Source organism: Callithrix jacchus, chromosome 10, assembly GCF_049354715.1.
Source record: "Callithrix jacchus isolate 240 chromosome 10, calJac240_pri, whole genome shotgun sequence".
Taxonomy (NCBI): domain Eukaryota; kingdom Metazoa; phylum Chordata; class Mammalia; order Primates; family Cebidae; genus Callithrix; species Callithrix jacchus.
In genome coordinates this window covers 115913174-115937727 of record NC_133511.1, presented here as the reverse complement: position 1 = coordinate 115937727, position 24554 = coordinate 115913174, and the positions used below count along the sequence as shown (strand labels likewise).

At 37.9% G+C, this 24554-nt stretch overlaps 1 protein-coding gene across 1 annotated transcript in view; it reads left to right on the top strand.

Moving 5' to 3' along the window:
• Positions 1-17962, top strand: part of LOC100393207 (olfactory receptor 5B2) — a 29215-nt gene extending 11253 nt beyond the window's left edge. The window contains exons 3-5 of the mRNA XM_035262779.3: positions 8856-8910; positions 9910-10040; positions 15431-17962. Of these exons, the coding sequence (XP_035118670.3) occupies positions 15459-16388 (930 nt within the window). The 5' untranslated portion in view covers positions 8856-8910; positions 9910-10040; positions 15431-15458 and the 3' untranslated portion in view covers positions 16389-17962. The remainder of the gene's footprint in view (positions 1-8855; positions 8911-9909; positions 10041-15430) is intronic.
• Positions 17963-24554: the final 6592 nt, after the last annotated feature.

Sequence of the window (24554 nt, the reverse complement as noted above, 5' to 3'; positions counted from 1 at the left end):
AAAACCCATCAGTGTGCTGTATCCAGGAAACCCATCTCACATGCAAGGATACACAAAGGCTCAAAATAAAGGGATGGAGGAAGATTTACCAAGCAAATGGAGAGCAAAAAAAAAAAAGCAGGAGTTGCAATTCTCATCTCTGATAAAATAGACTTTAAAGCAACAAAGATCAAAAGAGACAAAGAAGGCCATTACATAATGGTAAAAGGATCGATACCACAAGAAGAGCTAACGATCCTAAACATATATGGACCCAATGCAGGAGCACCCAGATACATAAGGCAAGTTCTTAATGACTTACAAAAGGACTTAGACTCCCACACAATAATAGTGGGAGACTTTAACACTCCACTGTCAATACTAGACAGATCAACCAGACAGAAAATCAACAAGGATATCCAGGGCTTGAACTCAGACCTGGAGCAAGCAAACCTGATAGACATTTACAGAACTCTCCACCCCAAATCCACAGAATACACATTCTTCTCAGCACCACATCACACCTACTCTAAAATTGACCACATAATTGGAAGTAAAGCACTGCTCAACAAATGCAAAACAACTGAAATCATAACAAACAGCCTCTCAGACCATAGTGCAATCAAGTTAGAACTCAGAATTCAGAAACAGACCCAGAACCGCACAGCTTCATGGAAACTGAACAACTGGCTCTTGAATGTTGACTGGGTAAACAATGAAATGAAGTCAGAAATAAAGAAGTTCTTTGAAACCAATGAGAACGAAGACACAACGTGCCAGAACCTCTGGGACACATTTAAAGCAGTCTCTAGAGGAAAGTATATAGCAATAAGTGCCCATATGAGGAGAATGGAGAGATCCAAAATGGACACCCTATCGTCAAAATTGAAAGAGCTAGAGGAGCAAGATCAAAAAAACTCAAAACCCAGCAGAAGACAAGAAATAACTAAGATCAGAGCTGAGCTGAAGGAGATTGAGACACGAAAAACCCTTCAAAAAATCAATAAATCCAAGAGCTGGTTTTTTGAAAACATCAACAAAATAGACAGACCACTAGCCAGATTGATTAAAAAGAAAAGAGAGAACAACCAAATAGATGCAATAAAAAATGATAAAGGGGAAATCACCACAGATTCCACAGAAATTCAAACCATCATCAGAGAATATTACAAACAACTCTATGCGCATAAACTAGTAAACCTGGAAGAAATGGATAAATTCCTGGATTCCTGTGTCCTCCCAAGCCTAAACCAGGAGGAAGCTGAAACTATGAATAGACCAATAACAAGGTCTGAAGTTGAGGCAGCAATTAAGAGCCTACCACACAAAAAAAGCCCAGGTCCAGACGGGTTCACAGCCGAATTCTACCAGACACACAAGGAAGAGCTGGTACCATTTCTTCTGAAACTATTTCAAACAACCCAAAAAGAGGGAATCCTTCCCAAATCATTTTATGAGACCAACATCATTCTGATACCAAAACCCGGCAGAGACCCAACAAGAAAAGAACACTTCAGGCCAATATCCATGATGAACATAGATGCAAAAATCTTCAATAAAATATTGGGAAGCCAATTGCAACAGCAAATCAAAAAACTTATTCATCATGATCAAGTAGGATTCATCCTGGGGATGCAAGGCTGGTTCAACATATGCAAGTCTATCAACGTAATTCACCACATAAACAGAACCAAAAACAAAAACCACATGATTATCTCAATTGACGCAGAGAAGGCCTTTGACAAAATTCAACAGCCCTTTATGCTAAAATCCCTCAATAAACTCGGTATCGATGGAACGTATCTCAAAGCAATAAAAGCTATTTATGACAAACCAACAGCCAATATCATACTGAATGGGCAAAAACGGGAAGCATTCCCTTTGAAATCTGGCACTAGACAAGGATGCCCTCTCTCACCACTCCTATTCAATATAGTACTGGAAGTTCTAGCCAGAGCAATCAGGCAAGAAAAAGAAATAAAGGGTATTCAAATAGGAAAGGTGGAAGCCAAATTGTCTCTATTTGCAGACGACATGATAGTATACCTAGAAGACCCCATTGCCTCAGCCCAAAAACTCCTGAAACTGATAAGCAACTTCAGCAAAGTCTCAGGATATAAAATCAATGTGCAAAAATCACAAGTATTCGTCTACACCAATAACAGACTTAAAGAAAGCCAAATCAAGAGCGAACTGCCATTCGCAATCGTCCACTTTTTAATGTTATTTTTTGTTGTTGTTACTGTTCTTGTTATTGTTTAGTTATTTGAGTCCTTTATAGATTCTAGATTAAAATTAGTCCCTTCTTGGATGCGTAGTTTGAAAATACTTTCTCTCATTGTGTAGGTTTTCTATTCACTCTATTCAGCTATGCAGAAGCTTTTCAGATTAATCAAGCATATTTGTCTGTTTTTATTTTAGGTGCCTGCCTGTGCTTTTGAGGTTTTCCTGAATTCTTTGCCTAGCTCAATGTCTAGAAGAATTTTCCTTAAGTTTTATTCTAGTATTTCTACAATTTCAGTCTTACAATTAAATCTTTAATCCAACTTGAGTTGATTTTTTGTTTTTTTTGAGACGGAGTTTCGCTCTTGTTACCCAGGCTGGAGTGCAATGGCGTGATCTCGGCTCACCACAACCTCTGCCTCCTGGGTTCAGGCAATTCTCCTCCTCAGCCTCCCGAGTAGCTGGGATTACAGGCACGTGCCACCAAGCCCAGCTAATTTTTGTATTTTTAGTAGAGACGGGGTTTCAATCTCTTGACTCGTGATCCACCCGCCTCGGCCTCCCAAAGTGCTGGGATTACAGGCGTGAGCCACCACGCCTGGCCTGAGTTGATTTTTATATATCATGAGAGATGGGAGTCAATTTCCTTCTTCTGCAAAGGAAAATTCTATTTTTCCAGCACTGTTTATTGATAAGTGTATCCTTTCTCAAATGCATGTTTGGTCAATGTTGTCAAAGATCAGTTGGCTGTAGGTGGGTAGCTTTGTGTTTTGGTCCTTTATTGTGTTCCAGTCATCTCTGTGTCTACTTAGAAACCAGTACCATGCTGTTTTGGTTTCTACAGCCTTAGAGTATAATTTGAAGCCAGATAGTGTGATGACACCAGCTTTGTTGTTTTAGCTTAGCATTATTTTGGCTATTTGAGCTCCTTTTTTGATTCCATAGGACTCTTATGACTGTATTTTTCCAATTCTGTGATAAAAGACATTTGTATTTTGGTAGAAAATGCATTGAATTTGTAGATTCCTTTGGACAGTATGGTCATTTTTATTATATTGATTCTTCCAATTCAGGAGCATGGGATGATTTTCCATTTGTTTGTGTCATCTATAATTTCTTTCATCAATGTTTTGTAATTTACATTGTAGAGGTCTTTTACCTCTTTGGTTAAATATATTTCCAGATATTTTTTGCAGAGACTGTAAATTGATTGATGTCTTGATTTGATTCTCAGCTCAAATCAAGCTAAGAATCAAGCTTATGAATGAATTAAGGAAAGTCTGAGGTTATAAAATCAACGTATAAAATTCAGTAGCATTTATACACAAATGCTGCTCATATTGAAATGGTACTGAAATTTATATGTTGATAATATAACCATAAACTTTACTTAATTTATTTATCAGATCTAAGAATTATTTGGAGAAGTCTATGGGTTTTTTTTTAAATATAAATAATACCATCAGCAAACAGGTAATCTGACTTTCTCTTTTCTAGTTCAAATGCAATAATATTTAAAATATTTATTCTTGCTTGATTGCTTTATGATTTCCAAGATTATGTTGAATTGGAGTGATGACAATGGTCATCCTTGTCTTGTTCCAATTCTTAGGAGGAATGATTTCAACTTCTCTCCATTCAGTATGCTGTTGGCTATGTGGTTGTCATGTATAGCTTTTATTATTTGAGCTGTGTTCCTTCTGTGCCTAAGTTTTTGAAAGTTTTTATCATGAAAGGATACTGAATTTTATCAAATGTCTTTTCTGCATTTATTTAGATGATCATATCATATAGTTTTTGTTTTTAAATTCTGCTTATGTAATTAATCACATCTATTGATTTCTGTATGTTAAATCATCCTTGCATCCCTGAATAAAACCTACTTGATTGTGGTATATTATCTTTTTGATATGCTGTTATACATATACCTCTATATATGTGCAAAATCCCCACAAACAAAATACTTAATAAAATGCTAGCAAACTATGTATATTTTTGAGGATTTTTGCATCTATATTCATCAGGGATTGGTCTGCAGTTTTTATTTTTATGTCCTTGCCTTGCTTTTATATCAGACTAATACTGGCTTTATAGAATGAGTTAGGGAAGATTCTCTCCTCTCTAATTTTCTGGAAGAGTTTCAAAAGATTGCTATTATTTCTTTTTACATTTGGTAGATTTCGGCTGTGAATTTATCTGGTCGTGAGCTGTTTTGTAGGTGTTACTGGGAGGTTTATTTTATTACTAATTTAATCATTCATTATTTTCTGTTCAAGATTTTTATTTCCCGTTCAATCTTGGGAGGTTGCTTCCTGGAATTTATTCATTTTCTCTAGGTTTTTTAGTTTGTGAGTGCATAGTTGTTCATGGTAGCTTCTGATGATCTTTTGTATTTCTGTGATATTAGCTGTAATGTACTCTTTTTTATTTTGGATTATGTTTATTTGGATATCTTCTCTTCTTTTTCTTAGGTAGTTTAGCTAGTGATTTGTCTATTTTGTTTATTTATTTTGGTTCCAATTTCATTTAGTTCTAACTGATCTCTGTTATTTGTTTTCTTCTGGAAGCTTTGGGTTTCATTTGTTCTTGTTTTACTAGTCCATTGAAGTACAATGTTATGTTGTTAATTTGTGATCTTTCTATTCTTTGATGTAGGCATTTAATGCTATAAACTTCTCTCTTGGCACTGCTTTTGCTGTATTCAACATGCTTTGGTATATTTTGTTTCCATTTTTATTAATTTCAAACATTTTTAATTTATGACTTAATTTAGTCAATAACCTAAATATTGTTTAGGAGTATATTGTTTTATTTCAATATATTTGTATAGTTTCCAGAGTTCCTCTTGGTATTGATTTCTACCTTTATTTTACTATGCTCTGAGAAGATATTTGGTATAATTTCAACTTTAAAAATGTATTGAGACTTGTTTTGTGACATATCTTGGAGAATGTACCATGGACTCATGAAAAGTCTATATTTTGCTTTTGTTAGACTGATCTGTAAGTGTTTTTGGTGCCCATTTGGTCAAAAATTTAAATCCAATGTTTCTTCGTTAATTTTCTGTTCTGATCATCTGTCTAGTGCTGTCATTGGGGTGTTACAGCCCTCATTATTATTGAATTGCTGCATGTTTCTTTCTTTAAGTCTAGTGATTTTTTTATGATTCTGAGTGCTGCTCCATTGTTGGGTGCACATATATTTAGTATTTTTATATGTTCTTGTTGATTTGATCCCTTTATCATTATATAATGACCTTATTTATATTTTTAGCATTGTTTATTTTAAGTCTGCTTTACCTGATATAAGTGTAACTACTACTACTCATTTTTGGTTTTCATTTGTATGGAATATCTTTTCCACCTGTTTACCTTCAGTCTGTAACAGTTTATCAGCCAGTAAGTTCAGTTTCTTTTAAGTAGCATAATTGTTGATTTGTGTTTTTATCCATGTCATCAACATATATCTTTTAAGTGATTTTAATTCATTTATCTTTAAGGTTAATATTAACATATGAGCTTCCATTTCTGACATAATGTTAATTGTAATCTAGCTGTTTTGTAGATTATTTGTTTCTTTTTTCCTTTGTCTTTGTGGTTCAGTGGAGTTCTATCAGGTAGTCATTAGATTTCTTTCTTTTACTTTTTGTAATGTTGTGTTTTTATGATGGTGAATATTGGCATTTTCTATCCACATTTAGAACTCGTAGAGCATTTCTTATAGGGCCAGTCTAATGGTAATGAATTCCCTCAGCATTTGGTTGTCTGAGAAGAACTTTACTTCTCTTTCATTTCTGAAGCTTATTGTAAATAAGTTACAAAATTTGTGGTGGACAGGATTTTTTTTCCTTTAAGTACTTTAAAAATAGAATCTCTATTTTTTCTGACTTGTAAGGTTTCTGCTTAAAAGTCCACTATTAGTCTATGGGGCTTTCTTTATTATAGATGACTACACACTTTTCTCTTGCTGATTTTAGAATTTTTTTTCATACTGACTTTAGACAATCTGATGACCATGTCATGGTGAGGTCCTTTACGCAATGTAGTTTCCAGTAGTTTCTTGGTCTTCTTGTATCTGGATTTGTAAATCTCTTGCCAAACTAGACAAGCTTTTTGTCAATTATTTCCTTAAATAGGTTTTTGAACTTCTGGTTTTTCTTCTCCTTTATAATTCTTATAAGTAATTATAATTCACATGTTTGGTTGCCTTACATAGTCTTTTACTTCTCAAAGGCGTTGTTTATTCTTTTTTATTATTCTTTCTTTATTTTTATCTGATTGAATTAAATCAGAAGACCTGTCTTCAAAATTTGAGATTATCTTCTCTGCTCATTCTAGACTATTGTTAAGGCTTTCAACTGTTCTTATAATTCTTTCAACGAAATTTTCATTACCAGAAATTGTTTGGTCATTTGTTTAAGATCTCTACCTCTTTGGTGAACTTCTAGCTCATATCTTGAATTGATTTTCTGATGTCTTTGCATTGGTGTTCAGATTTCTCTTGTATCTTATAGAACTTCTTTAAACTCTATTTTGAGTTCTTTATCTGACATCTTGAAGATTTCTTATTGGTCCAAATCCACTGTTACAGAATTACTGTGCTCCTTTGGAGGTGTCATAGCACTTTGTTTTTTTATTCTACCAATATTATTGTCCTGATTTCTTTGCATCTGGGGAATTTAGTCACTTCTATTATTGAATTTACTTTTATTGGGGTATGACTTATTTTTCTTGATAATGTGGCAATGATGTATGCGGAGTAGGGTTATTTGGCTTTGTTTCTGGGTGTCTTCAGTGGTGTAGACTTTGTCTAATTTTCTTGTGTCCAAGGCAAGGGGCAAAGCTGGGCAGTGCTGAGATATGCAAGCTTGCACTTGAACCCCACAATGGCATGTACAATTCTGGCCCTTACAGGATTCAGAGAGCAGTCCTCAGGCCTCTGAAGAAACACTTCTTCAAGGAGCAGAGGAACTGCTGCTGTCCCAATGACCCCATGAAGCAAATACTGCATTTTAGTTTCCACAGCCTATCAAGGGGTAGCAAGACCCAATTTGCTCTCACACAACCCAGCAGGTGTCCCTCCCACAGCTGGACACCAGTAGTGAATTGGGACAATTAGCCAATCAAAATGCAGTTTGCCTTTAGACTGTGAAAATCTTCCAGACTGCAAAACTAGCTCCCTGGTCAAAACCACTCCTCTCAGACTCAAACCCTTCTGGCCTCGTCCTGTAAGGGGAATGCCCAATTTCATTGCCCACAGCTGAAGCCCATGCTGTTCTTGCCTCTCCATTCTGGCCATGTGGGTTTCTCTTCCAATCAAATTAAGATCGCAAACCCCTGGTTAAATACTCTACAAACCAGTGACTGCCACCAGCACTGGCTGGCAGGTTCCTGTGCAACCCACTGTGAGTTAGCATCAGGAGTGACCTCCTTCCACTGGTCCTTAAGCCTGGTTGTGCATATGGGGTACTTCCCAGTGCTCTTCACAGTCTCTTTACTGTTCCCCAAGACTGATCCAGGTTTTGGGTAGCTCAAAAATTTCCCTATGGCCTAGATTGCCTACCTTCCTGGTGGGAATGTGTATTGTGGGGTACTCCCCCCCTCACATATGGAAGGATTGATTCGCAGTTTTCCATGTGGGCTGCTGTCCGTCTTGATTTTAGCAGCATCCAAAGTTTTCTTTCACTTTGTGTTGAACAATCATGTTTCTTCCTGGATACAAGTTCACAGTGTGAATCTCTACACACGACTTGCTATTTCCAAGTGGGTAAGGATGTGGGCAAAGCCATCTATTCTACTAGCTTAGAAAAAAAGTGCTCATCTCTATTTTATTAATGAGAGAACTGAAGTGCATATGTGTTTATATAACCTATAATCTCAATATGAATTTTGGGAAGTCATGCTGCCACGGGCAACACAACTTGTCTAACATTTTAGCCTAGTTTCCATTATGCTGCTCATGATTCTGTCTGAATTCTGCCAGGAAAGTTAATGCTGAATCTTTTCCGAAGATGTTCTGCACTACCAACAAGAAATAGCCCCAAGTAAAGTAAATATACTAGTGTTCTTCCTAAGAACACTGAAACAGGTTTCCATAGGCAGTTAAATTGTTGCTTCTCTAGATGATTGGAGTGAGAGACTCTGGCTATTCTCATGGGTAACTTGTCCGCTGAGATCTTTATGTACGTTCAAATCCTTCAATTATTTTTGGTTTCCAGTCATTGGTCTCCAGCATCCCAACATGACTCTATTTAACATTATATTAGAGGTTCCACCCTGTGCATCTGCCTTTTGGTATCATTTATTAATCTCAGTGTAAAAGGTTGTCCATTGTACTAAGTGGCCTTATTTCATACTGGTATATGACTCTGAGCCTGCAACAATGGGCAGAGATAAAACACCCAGCTAAAAATGATGTTCATTGTGGGTATGATGATCTTTGCTTAGAGCTCTTTAGCACTTTACAGAGTCCATTTAGAGACTTCTGTTTTTCCTCACAGCAGCAGCCCTGTGTTACAAGTTGGAGAATGTTTTTTAATCCCATCTAATCATTACTTTTCCTTATATCTCCCTTGATCTAGAGAAATTCGATATTTGTGACTAGACAGTAAAGAATAACTTCATAAATAAGAGTTTTCTTTCTTCCTTGAGTAGGACTTGCAATTTGAAGATGTCAACTGAAAGTGTGTCATCTTTCTTGAAGAGCAAGGTAAGTTTCTAGCTCAGTTCTATGATCTTTTTAGGTTGTAGTAATAGAATATGTGTTATATAAAAGTTCAAGGACAAAAATGTTCCCATTGAGTATTCAGAGTCTAGTATCACAGCTTTTAATATTTTCATGCTATCATGCTGTTTAGCCACAGTCCAGGTATTACAATAATCTCCATTAATTAGGAAACTGGTGGTTTTATTTGAATAATGGAAGATGGTATTATTCTTATCATTTAAAATTCATATGCTTAGAGGGCAACAGACATTGGGCTTACTGAAGGGTGGAGGCTAGGAGGAGGAAGATCAGAAAAAATAACTAATGGGTCCACGTTTAATACCTGGGTGATGAAATAATCTGTACAACAAACCCCCGTGATGCAAGTTTACCTATGTAACAAGCCTGCACACGTATCCCTGAACTTAAAAGTAAAAAACAAAACAAAACAAAACAAAAACCTTATACACACAAAAATCTGTGTGCTTACAAGAGCACTTAGAAAGTGATGAGCACTCTAAATATTTGTTGAGTCAATGAGTGAATGCATATAAATGAATGAATGAATAAATGAATAAGTCAGTGAATGATCAGTGAGCACGTTATAAAATACATGGTCCTGTGTTACTGAAGAACAGTCTCACGCCTAACTTTGCACAAGCTATTCAGAGGCTCTTGATGAATGGTTTTAGACTTTTTAAAATAAGGAATCCACACGATTTACATCATGACCCATAATATGTGACCACATGCATGTGTACACACACACATATACACACAGCAAAATTAAAACTTATGTGGAATCCTATTTTTCACCTACAATGCACCTTTACTTTCTGTTTTTTTCTATGCTACATGAGCTAATATATGAAAAATACATAAAAGTGAATCTGCACATAGTGAGCGCTTTATGTGTTAGAGATCATTCCTAGCAAAAGCCGTTATATTTAATTCAGTATATTCATGCTAGTGTTTTTTTTCTTCTGTCTTTCCTTGCCTCAGAGAACTTGGAACCTTTTGACTACTACCTGAGACAGAGCTTTTTCTAATGGTATTTATGCATTATTCACGAATGAATTTCCAATTTTAGACTTATACTCAAGATTGACTATCTCTTCTTTTCCAGATGCAAGGTAAGCTTCTGTGTTCCATATATACATTTGGTAAAATAGGGAATTTGTGCAAAAGCAGTGGGACAGCTATAGATACTATATTATTTCAGAACAGAAGTAGATGCTTTAAATATTTTTTCCTAAAAACATATGCTGAGGCTGGAGTACAGAAATGTCAAAACTTCCATTGGTAGTGTATGCAGTGACACTTGTAAAATATCATACTGCTTCCCTAAAGAAGATGGAAAAAGTAAAATAGATGATGCTCTGATTAAGTAGGTGCTAATTTCATCTTATTCACTATCAGACTTCTACTGGAAGTGAAACAAATAAAAATAACAGAAGTGTGAATTGACAGCTCTCTAAACTACAAAAAGAACTAAATAAATTAGCAAGATGCAAACAGAATTGTAACCTTCCCCTCATAATCTCATCCTATGACTAGCACATCTATGCTCATTGTGAAGTAGCCAATAGCACAGATTTTGATTAGGTTGGAACTCAGTTTCAATTGTGAATCTTGAATATTCTCCACACCAGTTGTATAATTGTAGAATATCACATAACTTTTCAAATATCCAATTCTTGTAATGGTAAAATAGTAATAACAATACTTATCATACACACACAAATATAAACATTTATATAAAAATTTCTCAACATCAGTTGTAGGATGTAGTATATTCGAAAAATGGTTATGTGAGTTTAGTTTGGCAAAAATAATGCTTTTATGGGCTAAACTTATGCAGTGTGGAACGACAGTAGGCAATAGTAGTTAGCAGATGAATAGTAGTTAGAGGATAAATGCCCTTTCTAATTCAAAACACTATTCATATGCAAGAACTGATCTAAATAATAATTTTACAACCTACAACTTACCACCAAAACAGATCTGCAGACTAAAGGAAACCCTCAAATGACGCATTTTCAACTATAAGAGTCTATATTCAACTAAGAGATAACAAAAAGAAAAGAAAAGAATGAGTTTAAGAAAAGGAGATTCACACCTATAATCCTAGCACTTTGGGAGGCTGAGGCGGGCGAATCACGAGGTCAGGAAATTGAGACCATCCTGGGTAACATAGTGAAACTCCATCTCTACTAAACATACAAACAATTAGCCGGCATGGTGGCACATGCCTGTAGTCCCAGCTACTTTGGAGGCGGAGGCAGGAGAATTGCTTGAACCCAGGAATCAGAGATTGCAATGAGCTGAGATCACGCCACTGCACTCCAGCCTGGATGACAGAGACCATTAAAAAAAAAAAGAAAGAAAGAAAAGAAAAAGAAAAGGAGATGCTGCGAAACCAAGCTAAAATGTAAGTTTTAAGGAAGAAATTATACAAAAGAATGGTTCACATGGAATCACTGGAGAAGTCAATTAAGTCAGGATGAGAATTATTGGAAGACACAGAAAATCTCAGTAGCCCTAGTATGTGAGGAAAGACAAATTAAACAGGGGGCTATAAGACTTCAAAATTTACCCACACACAAAGCCCTGCCATCCTCCCTTATGAAACTAACAGAGATCATCATTCCTTCCTAATAATATTAGAGCTAGCTCTCATCAGAATGTGTGGAATGTTTAACATTTTGTTCATTGTTTCAAAGTGTATTGTTTCATTGAATTTTCAAAATAATGCCTCGAGGTAGGTCTCATTAATATTTTTATTATGTAGATGAAATTAATCAGGTTTGGGGAAGTTAGTTTGGGATCAATACCGCCTAGGTAGTAAATGGTAGGACTTATATGCACCACTTCCCAGTCGCAAGCTCTGTACCTGATGCTGCCTTCCCCTCAGAATTGCCTTTGCTGGTTGTACATTTATCTACTTCTCCAGTTGTCCTGAGACCCTTAATGTGCATTTATCTCTCAGTCACCTCACTGTGAAACCTGCCTAAGTTTGCACCAACAAAGACAATGAGTAATTGTAAATTACCTCACATTTCATTTTCTTTTTTATTGCATTTTAGGTTTTGGGGTACATGTGCAGAACGTGCAAAATAGTTGCATAGGTACACACATGGCAGTGTGTTTTGCTGCCTTCCTGCCCCTCACCCACATTTGGCATTTCTCCCCAGGCTATCCCTCCCCAGCTCCCCTCCCTGCTGTCCCTCCCCATTCCCCCCCATAGACCCCGATGTGTAGTACTCCCTTCCCTGTGTCCATGTGTTCTAATTTTTTCTCATGCGCCTATGAGTGAGAATATGTGGTATTTCATTTTGTGTTCTGGTGTCAATTTGCTGAGAATGATGTTCTCCAATTTCATCCATGTCCTTACAAAGGACACGAACTCATCGTTTTTGATTGCTGCATAGTATTCCATTGTGTATATGTGCCACATTTTCCCAGTCCAGTCTATCATCGATGGGCATTTGGGTTGGTTCCAGGTCTTTGCTATTGTAAACAGTGCTGCAATGAACATTCGTGTTCATGTGTCCTTACAGTAGAACGATTTATAGTCCTTTGGATATATACCCAGTAATGGGATTGCTGGGTCAAATGGAATTTCTATTTCTAAGGCCTTGAGGAATTGCCACACTGTCTTCCACAATGGTTGAACTAATTTACACTCCCACCAACAGTATAAAAGTGTTCCTATTTCTCCACATCCTCTCCAGCATCAGTTGTCTCCAGATTTTTTAATGATCACCATTCTAACTGGCGTGAGATGGTATCTCAATGTGGTTTTGATTTGCATCTCTCTAATGACCAGTGATGGTGAGCATTTTTTCATATGTTTTTTGGCCTCATGTATGTCTTCTTTTGTAAAGTGTCTACTCATATCCTTTTTTTGAATGGGCTTGTTTGTTTTTTTCCTGTAAATCTGTTTGAGTTCTTTGTAAATTCTGGATATCAGCCCTTTGTCAGATGGGTAAACTGCAAAATTTTTTTCCCATTCTCTTGGTTGCCAATTCACTCTAATGACTGTTTCTTTTGACATGCAGAAGCTGTGGAGATTGATTAGGTCCCATTTGTTTATTTTGGCTTTCGTTGCCAATGCTCTTGGTGTTTTGGTCATGAAGTCCTTGCCTACTCCTATGTCCTGAATGGTTTTGCCTAGATTTTCTTCTAGGGTTTTTATGGTGCCAGGTCTTATGTTTAAGTCTTTAATCCATCTGGAGTTAATTTTAGTGTAAGTTGTCAGGAAGGGGTCCAGTTTCTGCTTTCTGCACATGGCTAGCCAATTTTCCCAACACCATTTATTAAACAGGAAATCCTTTCCCCATTGTTTGTTTTTGTCAGGTTCATCAAAGATTGTATGGTTGTGGATATGTTGTGTTGCCTCCAATGCCTCTGTTCTGTTCCATTGGTCTACATCTCTGTTTTGGTAGCAGTACCATGCTGTTTTGATTATTGTAGCCTTGTAGTATAGTTTGAAGTCCAGTAGTGTGATGCCTCCTGCTGTGTTCTTTTTGCTTAGAATTGACTTGGCTATGCGGGCTCTCTTTTGGTTCTATATGAAGTTCATGGTGGATTTTTCCAGTTCTGTGAAGAAAGTCGATGGTAGCTTGATGGGGATAGCGTTGATTCTGTAAATTACTTTGGGCAGTATAGCCATTTTCACGATATTGATTCTTCCTAACCATGAACATGGAATTTTTCTCCATCTGTTTGTGTGCTCTCTTATTTCGTTGAGCAGTGGTTTGTAGTTCTCCTTGAAGAGGTCTCTTACGTTCCTTGTGAGTTGTATTCCAAGGTATTTTATTCTTTTTGTAGCAATTGTGAATGGCAGTTTGTTCTTGATTGGCTCTCTTTAAGTCTGTTATTGGTGTATAGGAATGCTTGTGATTTTTGCACATTGATTTTATATCCTGAGACTTTGCTGAAGTTGCTTATCAGTTTCAGGAGTTTTTGGGCTGAGACGATGGGGTCTTTTTGATATACTATCATGTCATCTGCAAATAGAGACAATTTGGCTTCCACCTTTCCTATTTGAATATCCTTTATTTCTTTTTCTTGCCCGAATGCTCTGGCTAGAACTTCCAGTACTATATTGAATAGGAGTGGTGAGAGAGGGCATCCTTGTCTAGTGCCAGATTTCAAAGGGAATGCTTCCAGTTTTTGTCCATTTAGTACGATATTGGCTGTTGGTTTGTCGTAAATAGCTTTTATTACTTTGAGATACGTTCCATCAATGCCGAGTTTATTGAGGGCTTTTAGCATAAAGTGCTGTTGAATTTTGTCAAAGGCCTTCTCTGCGTCAATTGAGATAATCGTGTGGTTTTTGTTTTTGGTTCTGTTTATGTGGTGAATTATGTTTCTAGACTTGCATATGTTGAACCAGCCTTGCATCCCCAGATGAATCCTACTTGATCATGATGGATAAGTTTTTTGATTTGCTGTTGCAGTTGGTTTGCCAGTATTTTATTGAAGATTTTTGCATCTATGTTCATCATGGATATTGGCCTGAAGTTTTTTTTTCTTGTTGAGTCTCTGCCGGGTTTTGGTATCAGGATGATGTTGGTCTCATAAAATGATTTGGGAAGGATTCTCTCTTTTTGGATTATTTGTAATAGTTTCAGAAGGAGTGGTACTAGCTCCTCTTTGTGTGTCTGGTAGAATTCAGCTGTGAACCCATCTGGACCTGGGCTTTTTTTGTGTGGTAGGCTCTTAATTGCTGCCTCGACTTCAGACTTTGTTATTGGTCTGTTCATAGTTTCGGCTTTCTCCTGGTTTAGACTTGGGAGGACACAGATGTCCAGGAATTTATCCATTTCTTCTAGGTTTACTAGTTTATGTGCATAGAGTTGTTTGTAGTATTCTCTGATGATGGTTTGAATTTCTGTGAAATCTGTGGTGAATTGCCCTTTATCGTTTTTTATTGCATCTATTTGGTTGTTCCATTTTCTTCACTTTCAATTTAGATCATTGAGCTTGAGAACGACTCTCCTGGGCCCAAAGAGAGGCTTGACTATTAATACTTGTGTATATACAAATAAATCACTTAATCTTGTGAGCCTCATAATCTATATAAATGTAATAACTAATCAACCGCATTATATTGTTGAGGGGAATCAATAAATATACATACAAATTGCCTAGAACAGTTCCCAGTATGTGAGCAACATAAATACATAAGTTTTACTAGATTAGGGAAAACTAAATTTGCAGAAAAATTAATTGCAGATTAGTCATCTTGGACACATCATTAATTAAATATACTACATATTAGTTTATAAATTTATAAAATGGAAATATTGGGATATTATTTATAAAGATCTCCTGGATTCAACAGATTGTAACTCTGTAGATAATGCACTAAATATTGTTGTTAAACCTATGCTTTAGATCTATAGAATTTTGAAGTATGAATCATTGCTATAATTACATAATGAACATAGTATTTATATGTTTCTAAATCTCTTTTTTGTTTAACACTCCATTCCTTTATTTCTCATTACTACAGGACATCTTGTGATTCCCAGAGAATACTGATGGAGAATTGTACAGAAGTTACAAAGTTCATTCTTCTAGGATTAACCGATGCCTCGGAACTACAGGTCCCCCTCTTTATCTTGTTTACCCTCATCTACCTCCTCACTCTGTGTGGGAACCTGGGGATGATGCTGCTGATCCTGCTGGAGTCTTGTCTCCACACTCCCATGTACTTCTTTCTCAGTAATCTGTCTCTGGTGGACTTTGGATACTCCTCAGCTGTCACTCCCAAGGTCATGGCTGAGTTCCTTACAGGAGACAAGGTCATCTCCTACAATGCATGTGCTGTTCAGATGTTCTTCTTTGTAGCCTTGGCCACTGTGGAAAATTACTTACTGGCCTCAATGGCCTATGACCGCTATGCAGCAGTATGCAAACCCCTACACTACACCACCACCATGACAGCCAGTGTATGTGCTTGTCTGGCCCTAGGCTCTTATGTCTGTGGCTTCCTAAATGCCTCATTCCACATTGGGGACATAGTCAGTCTCTCTTTCTGTAAGTCCAATCTGGTACATCACTTTTTCTGTGATGTTCCCGCCATCATGGCTCTGTCTTGCTCTGATAAACACATTAGTGAGGTGATTCTGGTTTTTATGTCAAGCTTCAATATCTTTTTTGCTCTTTTAGTTATCTTGATCTCCTACCTGTTCATATTCATCACCATCTTGAAGATGCATTCAGCTAAGGGACACCAAAAAGCGCTGTCTACCTGTGCTTCTCACCTCACTGCAGTCTCCATCTTCTATGGGACAGTCATCTTCATGTATTTGCAGCCCAGCTCCAGCCACTCCATGGATGCAGACAAAATGGCATCCGTGTTCTATGCTATAATCATCCCCATGTTGAACCCTGTGGTTTATAGCCTGAGGAACAGAGAAGTCAAGAATGCATTCAAGAAAGTGTTGAGAAGGCAAAAATTTCTGTAAGAGTGGAATTTTAACATTGCTGTATACACAAAAGTGTTTCACTCATCCCAGACCTTCCTCATGCAATGAGTTACATTTGAAATGCCGCAATACATTTGTTTATGAGGTGATATTCTTTTGAATTGATATTCTTAGAAGTCAATTATTTAATAAAAAGAAAACATTCTCAGAACTGTAACACCTGAATGTGGAAGGCTAAAGGGAATTATTAGAATTTTTGGAAGGTGCTGGTCACAGCTTACTAATGACATTTGGTTTACTCACTTGTTCCACTTGCATTTTCTCTACCACATTCCAATGCAAACATACTTGTTAAACAGGAACACCAGACAAGTCTTCTTGTGGGCACATTCTCATCTTGTTGGAGATCTTAGAGGAAGAGCTTTCAACTCTTTCTCATTCAATAAATGCTGGCTGTGGATTTATTACATGTTGCCTTTGTTATGTGAAGGTATAATCCTTCTATTCCTGATTCGTTGAGGTTTTTTTCATGAAGCAATATTGAATTTCGTCGAATGCTTTTTCTGCATCTATTGAAATAATCATGTTTTTATCCTTTTTTTGATAATATGATATATCACATTTATTGATTTGCATATGTTAAACCATTCCTGCATCCCTGGAAAAAAATCCCACTTGATCGTGATGAATGATCTTTTTAATGTGCTGTTGAATTTTTATTGCTAGGATTTTGTTCAATATTTTTGCATTTACATTCATCATAGATATTGGCCTGTAGCTTTCTTTCTTTCTGAGTCTGGTCTTGGTTTTAGGGTAATTATCACCTCAGAGCATGAATTTGGAAGTGTTCCATTCTTTTCAATTGTTTTCTATAGTCTGTGAACAGTTACAAAAACTTATTTTTTTGGTAGAATTCATCAGTGAAGCCATGAGGTCCTGCACTTTTCTTTGATTGGAGACTTTATTACTGATTCAATTTCATTAATTGTTATTGTTCTCTTTAGATATTCTATTTTTAAAATTCAACCTTACTAGGTTTTCTATTTCCAGGAATTTATCTATTTATTCTAGGTTTTCCAATTTGTTGAAATACAATTGTTTATAGCAGTTTTTTTTTTATCATCTTTTGTATTTCTTTAGTATCAGTTGTAATATCTTCTTTTTCATCTCTGATTTTATAGGTTTGATAATGATTCTGATTTGATCATTCCACAGTGTACACATATATTGAAATATAATTTTGTACCCCTTAAATATATACAATTATTGTTTTTTTATTAAAAATAAAACAATAAAGAATAATATATGTTGAGACAAATGAAAACAAAAACACAACATACCAAAGCTGATGGGATGTAGGAAAAACATTACTAAGAAGGAAATTTCTAACAATGAGTGACTATATTAAAAGAAGAAAGATTCCAAATAAACCACCTAACTGTATACTTCAAAGATCTAGAACAAATTAAGATAAAATTTCGAAGAAGGAAGGAAATAATACATATGAGAACAGAAAAGACACAAGAACAGAAAATGAAACACCGCATATTCTCACTCATAGGTGGGTGATGAAAAATGAGAACACATGGACACAGAAAGGGGAGTACTAAACACTGAGGTCTATTGGGGGGAAAAGGGGAGGGCCAGTGGGAGGGGGAGGTGGGGAGGGATAGCCTGGGGAGAAATGCCAAAGGTGGGTGAAGGGGACAAGGAAAGAAAAGCACACTGCCATGTGTGTACCTACGCAACTGTCTTGCATGCTCTGCTCATGTACCCCAAAACCTAAAATCCAATAAAAAATTAAAAAAAAAAAAACTAAAAAATATAAAAACAATAGAAAAATCAGTGAACGTAAGAGTTAGTTTTTTGGAAAAGATAAAATCAACAAATGCTTAGCTAGACTTATTAAGCAAAAGAGAGAAATGATTCAAATTTTTTAAAATAAAAATTGTGAAATTATAACTGATGCCACCAAAGTAAAAAGGATTGTAAGAGACTATTATGAACAATTTTATACCTAGAGACTGAATACCCAAGAAGAAATGAATAAATTCCTAGAATCATAGAACATACCAAGACTGAATCATGAAAAAATACAAAGTCTGGACAGACATATGATGGGTAAAGAGATTGAATCAGTAGTCAAAAATCTCCCCCAAATTAAATCCCAGAACCAGATGTCTTCTCTGGTGAAATTTACCAAACATTTTTGAAAAGAGGAACGGCCAGTTATTATCACATTCTTCAAAATAACTAAAGAGAACACTTTTAAGCTAATTTTATGTGACCAGCATTATTCTCATATTCAAAACAAGAAAAAGGTACCATGAGAAATGGAAACTACAGACAATATTTCTAATGACTATAGATAAAAAATTCTCGAACCCAGGATTGGAGCCCGCGTTGAATTCGCAAACGGTGAGTCAGTGCTGCATTTCCAGACTGATCTTTGTTGCCCACAGAACGGGGAAACTCCCAAGTATAAAAAGACACGGGACGCCAGGCAGTAGGTCTGCCTGGCGAAGCCGGCAGCCGGGGCGGCGGCAGCCGGCCCTACCCAGCAATCCCCACAGGGTGCGCTTGTCTGGGTGCCTTGTTGAACCAGCAACCTGAGACTTGAGAGGGCTGGACTTGAGACTGAACGAGACTTGCACAGTAGCCCAGCCCAGGGGATTGCAGGGACAGATCGCTTGGGATACCCAGTGGGACGAACAAAACCGCGATTTCAAACTATCCCGGGCAGACGGTCCGAGACGCTCTGTGGGGGAGGGGCGTCCACCACTACGGAGGCAACCTGCCCCAACTGATATACACGCCCACTGCTGAGGCAGCCAGCCGTTGCCGAGGCAACCCGCCCCAACTGAGATACACGCCCACTGCTGACGCAGCCAGCCGTTGCCGAGGCAACCCGTCCCTACTGAGATACACGCCCACTGCTGACGCAGCCTGCCGTTGCTGAGGCAACACGCTACAACGAAGAGACTCCGCCGCAGGGCGTGGCGGAGACCACAGCAGAGCCGGCAGGAACAGCGCGAATCACACAACAGCAGGGCGGAGCCTCGGCAGCCAAACAGTGGCTAGTCTGCCTTTGAGCTGGGCAGGACATCTGATCGGACATCCAAAAATAAAGCCCAAACCCCTCAACACAGAGCATTTGAGAAAAAAAAAAGGGTTGTTTAATGAGCTGTGTTGCAGCAGAATCAAACATAGCAGCCTAACAGCCCTGAATAAACAACAGGGTGCACAGCTCAGCAATTAAACCCCTATAAAGTACAAACTGTCTCCTCAAGCAGCTCCCTGACCCCTCTATATCCAAAAGACTGTCATTAGGCAGGCATCATCCTGGGACAAAGAGAGCAGAAAAAAGAAACTGGTAGCTTCCCTCGCTGTGCCACGGCTACTAGAGGTGCACCCCAGACAAGCAGGGTCTGGAGCGGACCTCAACAGTCGTACAGTGAAGGGGCTAGACTGGTAGAAGGAAAACCAAGCAACAGAAATACTTCATCATCAACATTCTGGGTGTCCACTCAGAGACCCAAACGAAAAGTCAGCAACTACGCAGACGACCAGCGGACAAATCCACAAAGATGGGAAGAAACCAGCGCAAAAAGGAGGAAAACACCCGAAACCAGAACACATCGCCTCCTAGAAAGGACCAAAACTCCTCACCAGCAAGGGAACAAAGCTGGACGGAGAATGACTGTGACGAAATGACGGAATTAGACTTCAGAAGATGGATAATGAGAAACTTTTGTGAGCTAAAAGATCATGTATTAAATCAATGCAAAGAAACTAAGAACCTTGAAAAAAGATTTGAAAAAAGATTCGAGGAAATGATAACAAGAATGGATACCTTAGAGAGGAATATGAATGAATTAAAGGAGCTGAAAAACACAATACGAGAACTTCGCGAAGCAAACGCAAGTTTCAATAGCCGAATTGACCAAGCAGAAGAAAGAATATCTGAAGTCGAAGACCAACTCAATGAAATAAATCGAGAAACCAAGATCAGAGAAAAAAGCGCAAAAAGGAATGAACAAAGTCTCCAAGAAATGTGGGACTATGTGAAAAGACCTAACCTACGTTTGATAGGTGTACCAGAAGGGGACGAAGAGAATGAATCCAAGCTGGAAAATACTCTTCAGGACATCATCCAGGAAAATTTCCCCCACCTAGCAAGACAAGCCAACACTCAATTGCAGGAAATACAGAGAACACCACAAAGATATTCCGCAAGAAGAGCAACCCCAAGGCACATAATCGTCAGATTCAACAGGGTTGAAATAAAGGAGAGAATACTAAGGGCAGCCAGAGAGAAAGGTCGGGTCACCCACAAAGGGAAGCCCATCAGACTCACAGCAGATCTCTCGGCAGAAACACTACAAGCCAGAAGAGAGTGGGGGCCAATATTCAACATTCTTAAAGAAAAGAACTTTCAACCCAGAATTTCATATCCAGCCAAACTGAGCTTCAGAAGTGAAGGAAGAATAAAATCCTTTGCGAACAAGCAAGTACTCAGAGATTTTGTCACCACCAGGCCTGCTTTACAAGAGCTCCTAAAAGAGGCACTACACATAGAAAGGATCAATCAGTACCAGCCATTCCAAAATCACACTGAATGCTAAAGAGCTTCAACATAATGAAGAATCTACAACAACTAACAGGCAAAACAGCCACTTAGCATCAAAATGGCAGTATCAAATTCACACATAACAATATTAACCCTAAATGTAAATGGACTAAATGCACCAATCAAAAGACACAGACTGGCAAATTGGATAAAAATCCAAAACCCATCAGTGTGCTGTATCCAGGAAACCCATCTCACATGCAAGGATACACAAAGGCTCAAAATAAAGGGATGGAGGAAGATTTACCAAGCTAATGGAAAGCAAAAAAAAGCAGGAGTTGCAATTCTCATCTCTGATAAAATAGACTTTAAAGCAACAAAGATCAAAAGAGACAAAGAAGGCCATTACATAATGGTAAAAGGATCGATACAACAAGAAGAGCTAACGATCCTAAACATATATGGACCCAATGCAGGAGCACCCAGATACATAAGGCAAGTTCTTAATGACTTACAGAAGGACTTAGACTCCCACACAATAATAGTGGGAGACTTTAACACTCCACTGTCAATACTAGACAGATCAACCAGACAGAAAATCAACAAGGATACCCAGGGCTTGAACTCAGACCTGGAGCAAGCAAACCTGGTGGACATTTACAGAACTCTCCACCCCAAATCCACAGAATACACATTCTTCTCAGCACCACATCACACCTACTCTAAAATTGACCACATAATTGGAAGTAAAGCACTGCTCAACAAATGCAAAACAACTGAAATCATAACAAACAGCCTCTCAGACCATAGTGCAATCAAGTTAGAACTCAGAATTCAGAAACAGACCCAGAACCGCACAGCTTCATGGAAATTGAACAACTGGCTCTTGAATGTTGACTGGGTAAACAACGAAATGAAGGCAGAAATAAAGAAGTTCTTCGAAACCAATGAGAATGAAGACACAACGTGCCAGAACCTCTGGGACACATTTAAAGCAGTCTCTAGAGGAAAGTATATAGCAATAAGTGCCCATATGAGGAGAATGGAGAGATCCAAAATTGACACCCTATCGTCAAAATTGAAAGAGCTAGAGGAGCAAGCTCTAGGTCAAAACCCAGCAGAAGACAAGAAATTACTAAGATCAGAGCTGAGCTGAAGGAGATTGAGACACGAAAAACCCTTCAAAAAATCAATAAATCCAAGAGCTGGTTTTTTGAAAAGATCAACAAAATAGACAGACCACTAGCCAGATTGATTAAAAAGAAAAGAGAGAACAACCAAATAGATGCAATAAAAAATGATAAAGGGGAAATCACCACAGATTCCACAGAAATTCAAACCATCATCAGAGAATATTACAAACAACTCTATGCACATAAACTAGTAAACCTGGAAGAAATGGATAAATTCCTGGACTCCTGTGTCCTCCCAAGCCTAAACCAGGAGGAAGCTGAAACTATGAATAGACCAATAACAAGGTCTGAAGTTGAGGCAGCAATTAAGAGCCTACCTCACAAAAAAAGCCCAGGTCCAGATGGGTTCACAGCCGAATTCTACCAGACACACAAGGAGGAGCTGGTACCATTCCTTCTAAAACTATTTCAAAGAATCCAAAAAGAGGGAATCCTTCCCAAATCATTTTATGAGACCAACATCATCCTGATACCAAAACCCGGCAGAGACCCAACGAGAAAAGAAAACTTCAGGCCAATATCCATGATGAACATAGATGCAAAAATCTTCAATAAAATATTGGCAAGCCGATTGCAACAGCAAATCAAAAAACTTATTCATCATGATCAAGTAGGATTCATCCCGGGGATGCAAGGCTGGTTCAACATACGCAAGTCTATCAACGTAATTCACCACATAAACAGAACCAAAAACAAAAACCACATGATTATCTCAATTGACGCAGAGAAGGCATTTGACAAAATTCAACAGCCCTTTATGCTAAAAACCCTCAATAAACTCGGTATCGATGGAACGTATTTCAAAGTAATAAAAGCTATTTATGACAAACCAACAGCCAATATCATACTGAATGGGCAAAAACTGGAAGCATTCCCTTTGAAATCTGGTACTAGACAAGGATGCCCTCTCTCACCACTCCTATTCAATATAGTACTGGAAGTTCTAGCCAGAGCAATCAGGCAAGAAAAAGAAATAAAGGGTATTCAAATAGGAAAGGTGGAAGCCAAATTGTCTCTATTTGCAGACGACATGATAGTATACCTAGAAGACCCCATCGCCTCAGCCCAAAAACTCCTGAAACTGATAAGCAACTTCAGCAAAGTCTCAGGATATAAAATCAATGTGCAAAAATCACAAGCATTCGTCTACACCAATAACAGACTTAAAGAAAGCCAAATCAAGAGCGAACTGCCATTCGCAATTGCTACAAAAAGAATAAAATACCTTGGAATACAACTCACAAGGAACGTAAGGGACCTCTTCAAGGAGAACTACAAACCACTGCTCAACGAAATCAGAGAGGACACAAACAAATGGAGAAACATTCCATGTTCATGGTTAGGAAGAATTAATATCGTAAAAATGGCTATACTGCCCAAAGTAATTTACAGAATCAATGCTATCCCCATCAAGCTACCATTGACTTTCTTCACAGAACTGGAAAAAACCACCATGAACTTCATATGGAACCAAAAGAGAGCCCGCATAGCCAAGTCAATTCTAAGCAAAAAGAACACAGCGGGGGGCATCACACTACCGGATTTCAAACTATACTACAAGGCTACAGTAATCAAAACAGCATGGTACTGGTACCAAAACAGAGATATAGACCAATGGAACAAAACAGAGGCACCGGAGGCAACACAACATACATACAACTATACAATCTTTGATAAACCTGACAAAAACAAGCAATGGGGCAAGGATTCCATGTTTAACAAATGGTGTTGGGAAAACTGGCTAGCCATGTGCAGAAAGCAGAAACTGGACCCCTTCCTGACACCTTACACTAAAATTAACTCCAGATGGATTAAAGACTTAAACATAAGACCTGGCACCATAAAAACCCTAGAAGGAAATCTAGGCAAAACTATCCAGGACATAGGAGTAGGCAAGGACTTCATGAACAAAACACCAAGAGCATTGGCAACAAAAGCCAAAATAGACAAATGGGACCTAATGAAACTCCACAGCTTCTGCACGGCAAAAGAAACAGTCACTAGAGTGGATCGGCAACCAACAGAATGGGAAAAAATTTTCGCAGTCTACCCATCTGACAAAGGGCTGATATCCAGAATTTACAAACAACTCAAGCAGATTTACAGGAAAAAAACAAACAAGCCCATTCAAAAGTGGGCAAAGGATATGAACAGATACTTTTCGAAAGAAGACATATATGAGGCCAACAATCATATGAAAAAATGCTCATCGTCACTGGTCATCAGAGAGATGCAAATCAAAACCACATTGAGATACCATCTCACGCCAGTTAGAATGGCGATCATTAAAAAATCTGGAGACAACAGATGCTGGAGAGGATGTGGAGAAAAAGGAACACTTTTACACTGTTGGTGGGAGTGTAAGTTAGTTCAACCATTGTGGAAGACAGTGTGGCGATTCCTCAAGGCCTTAGAAATAGAAATTCCATTTGACCCAGCAAT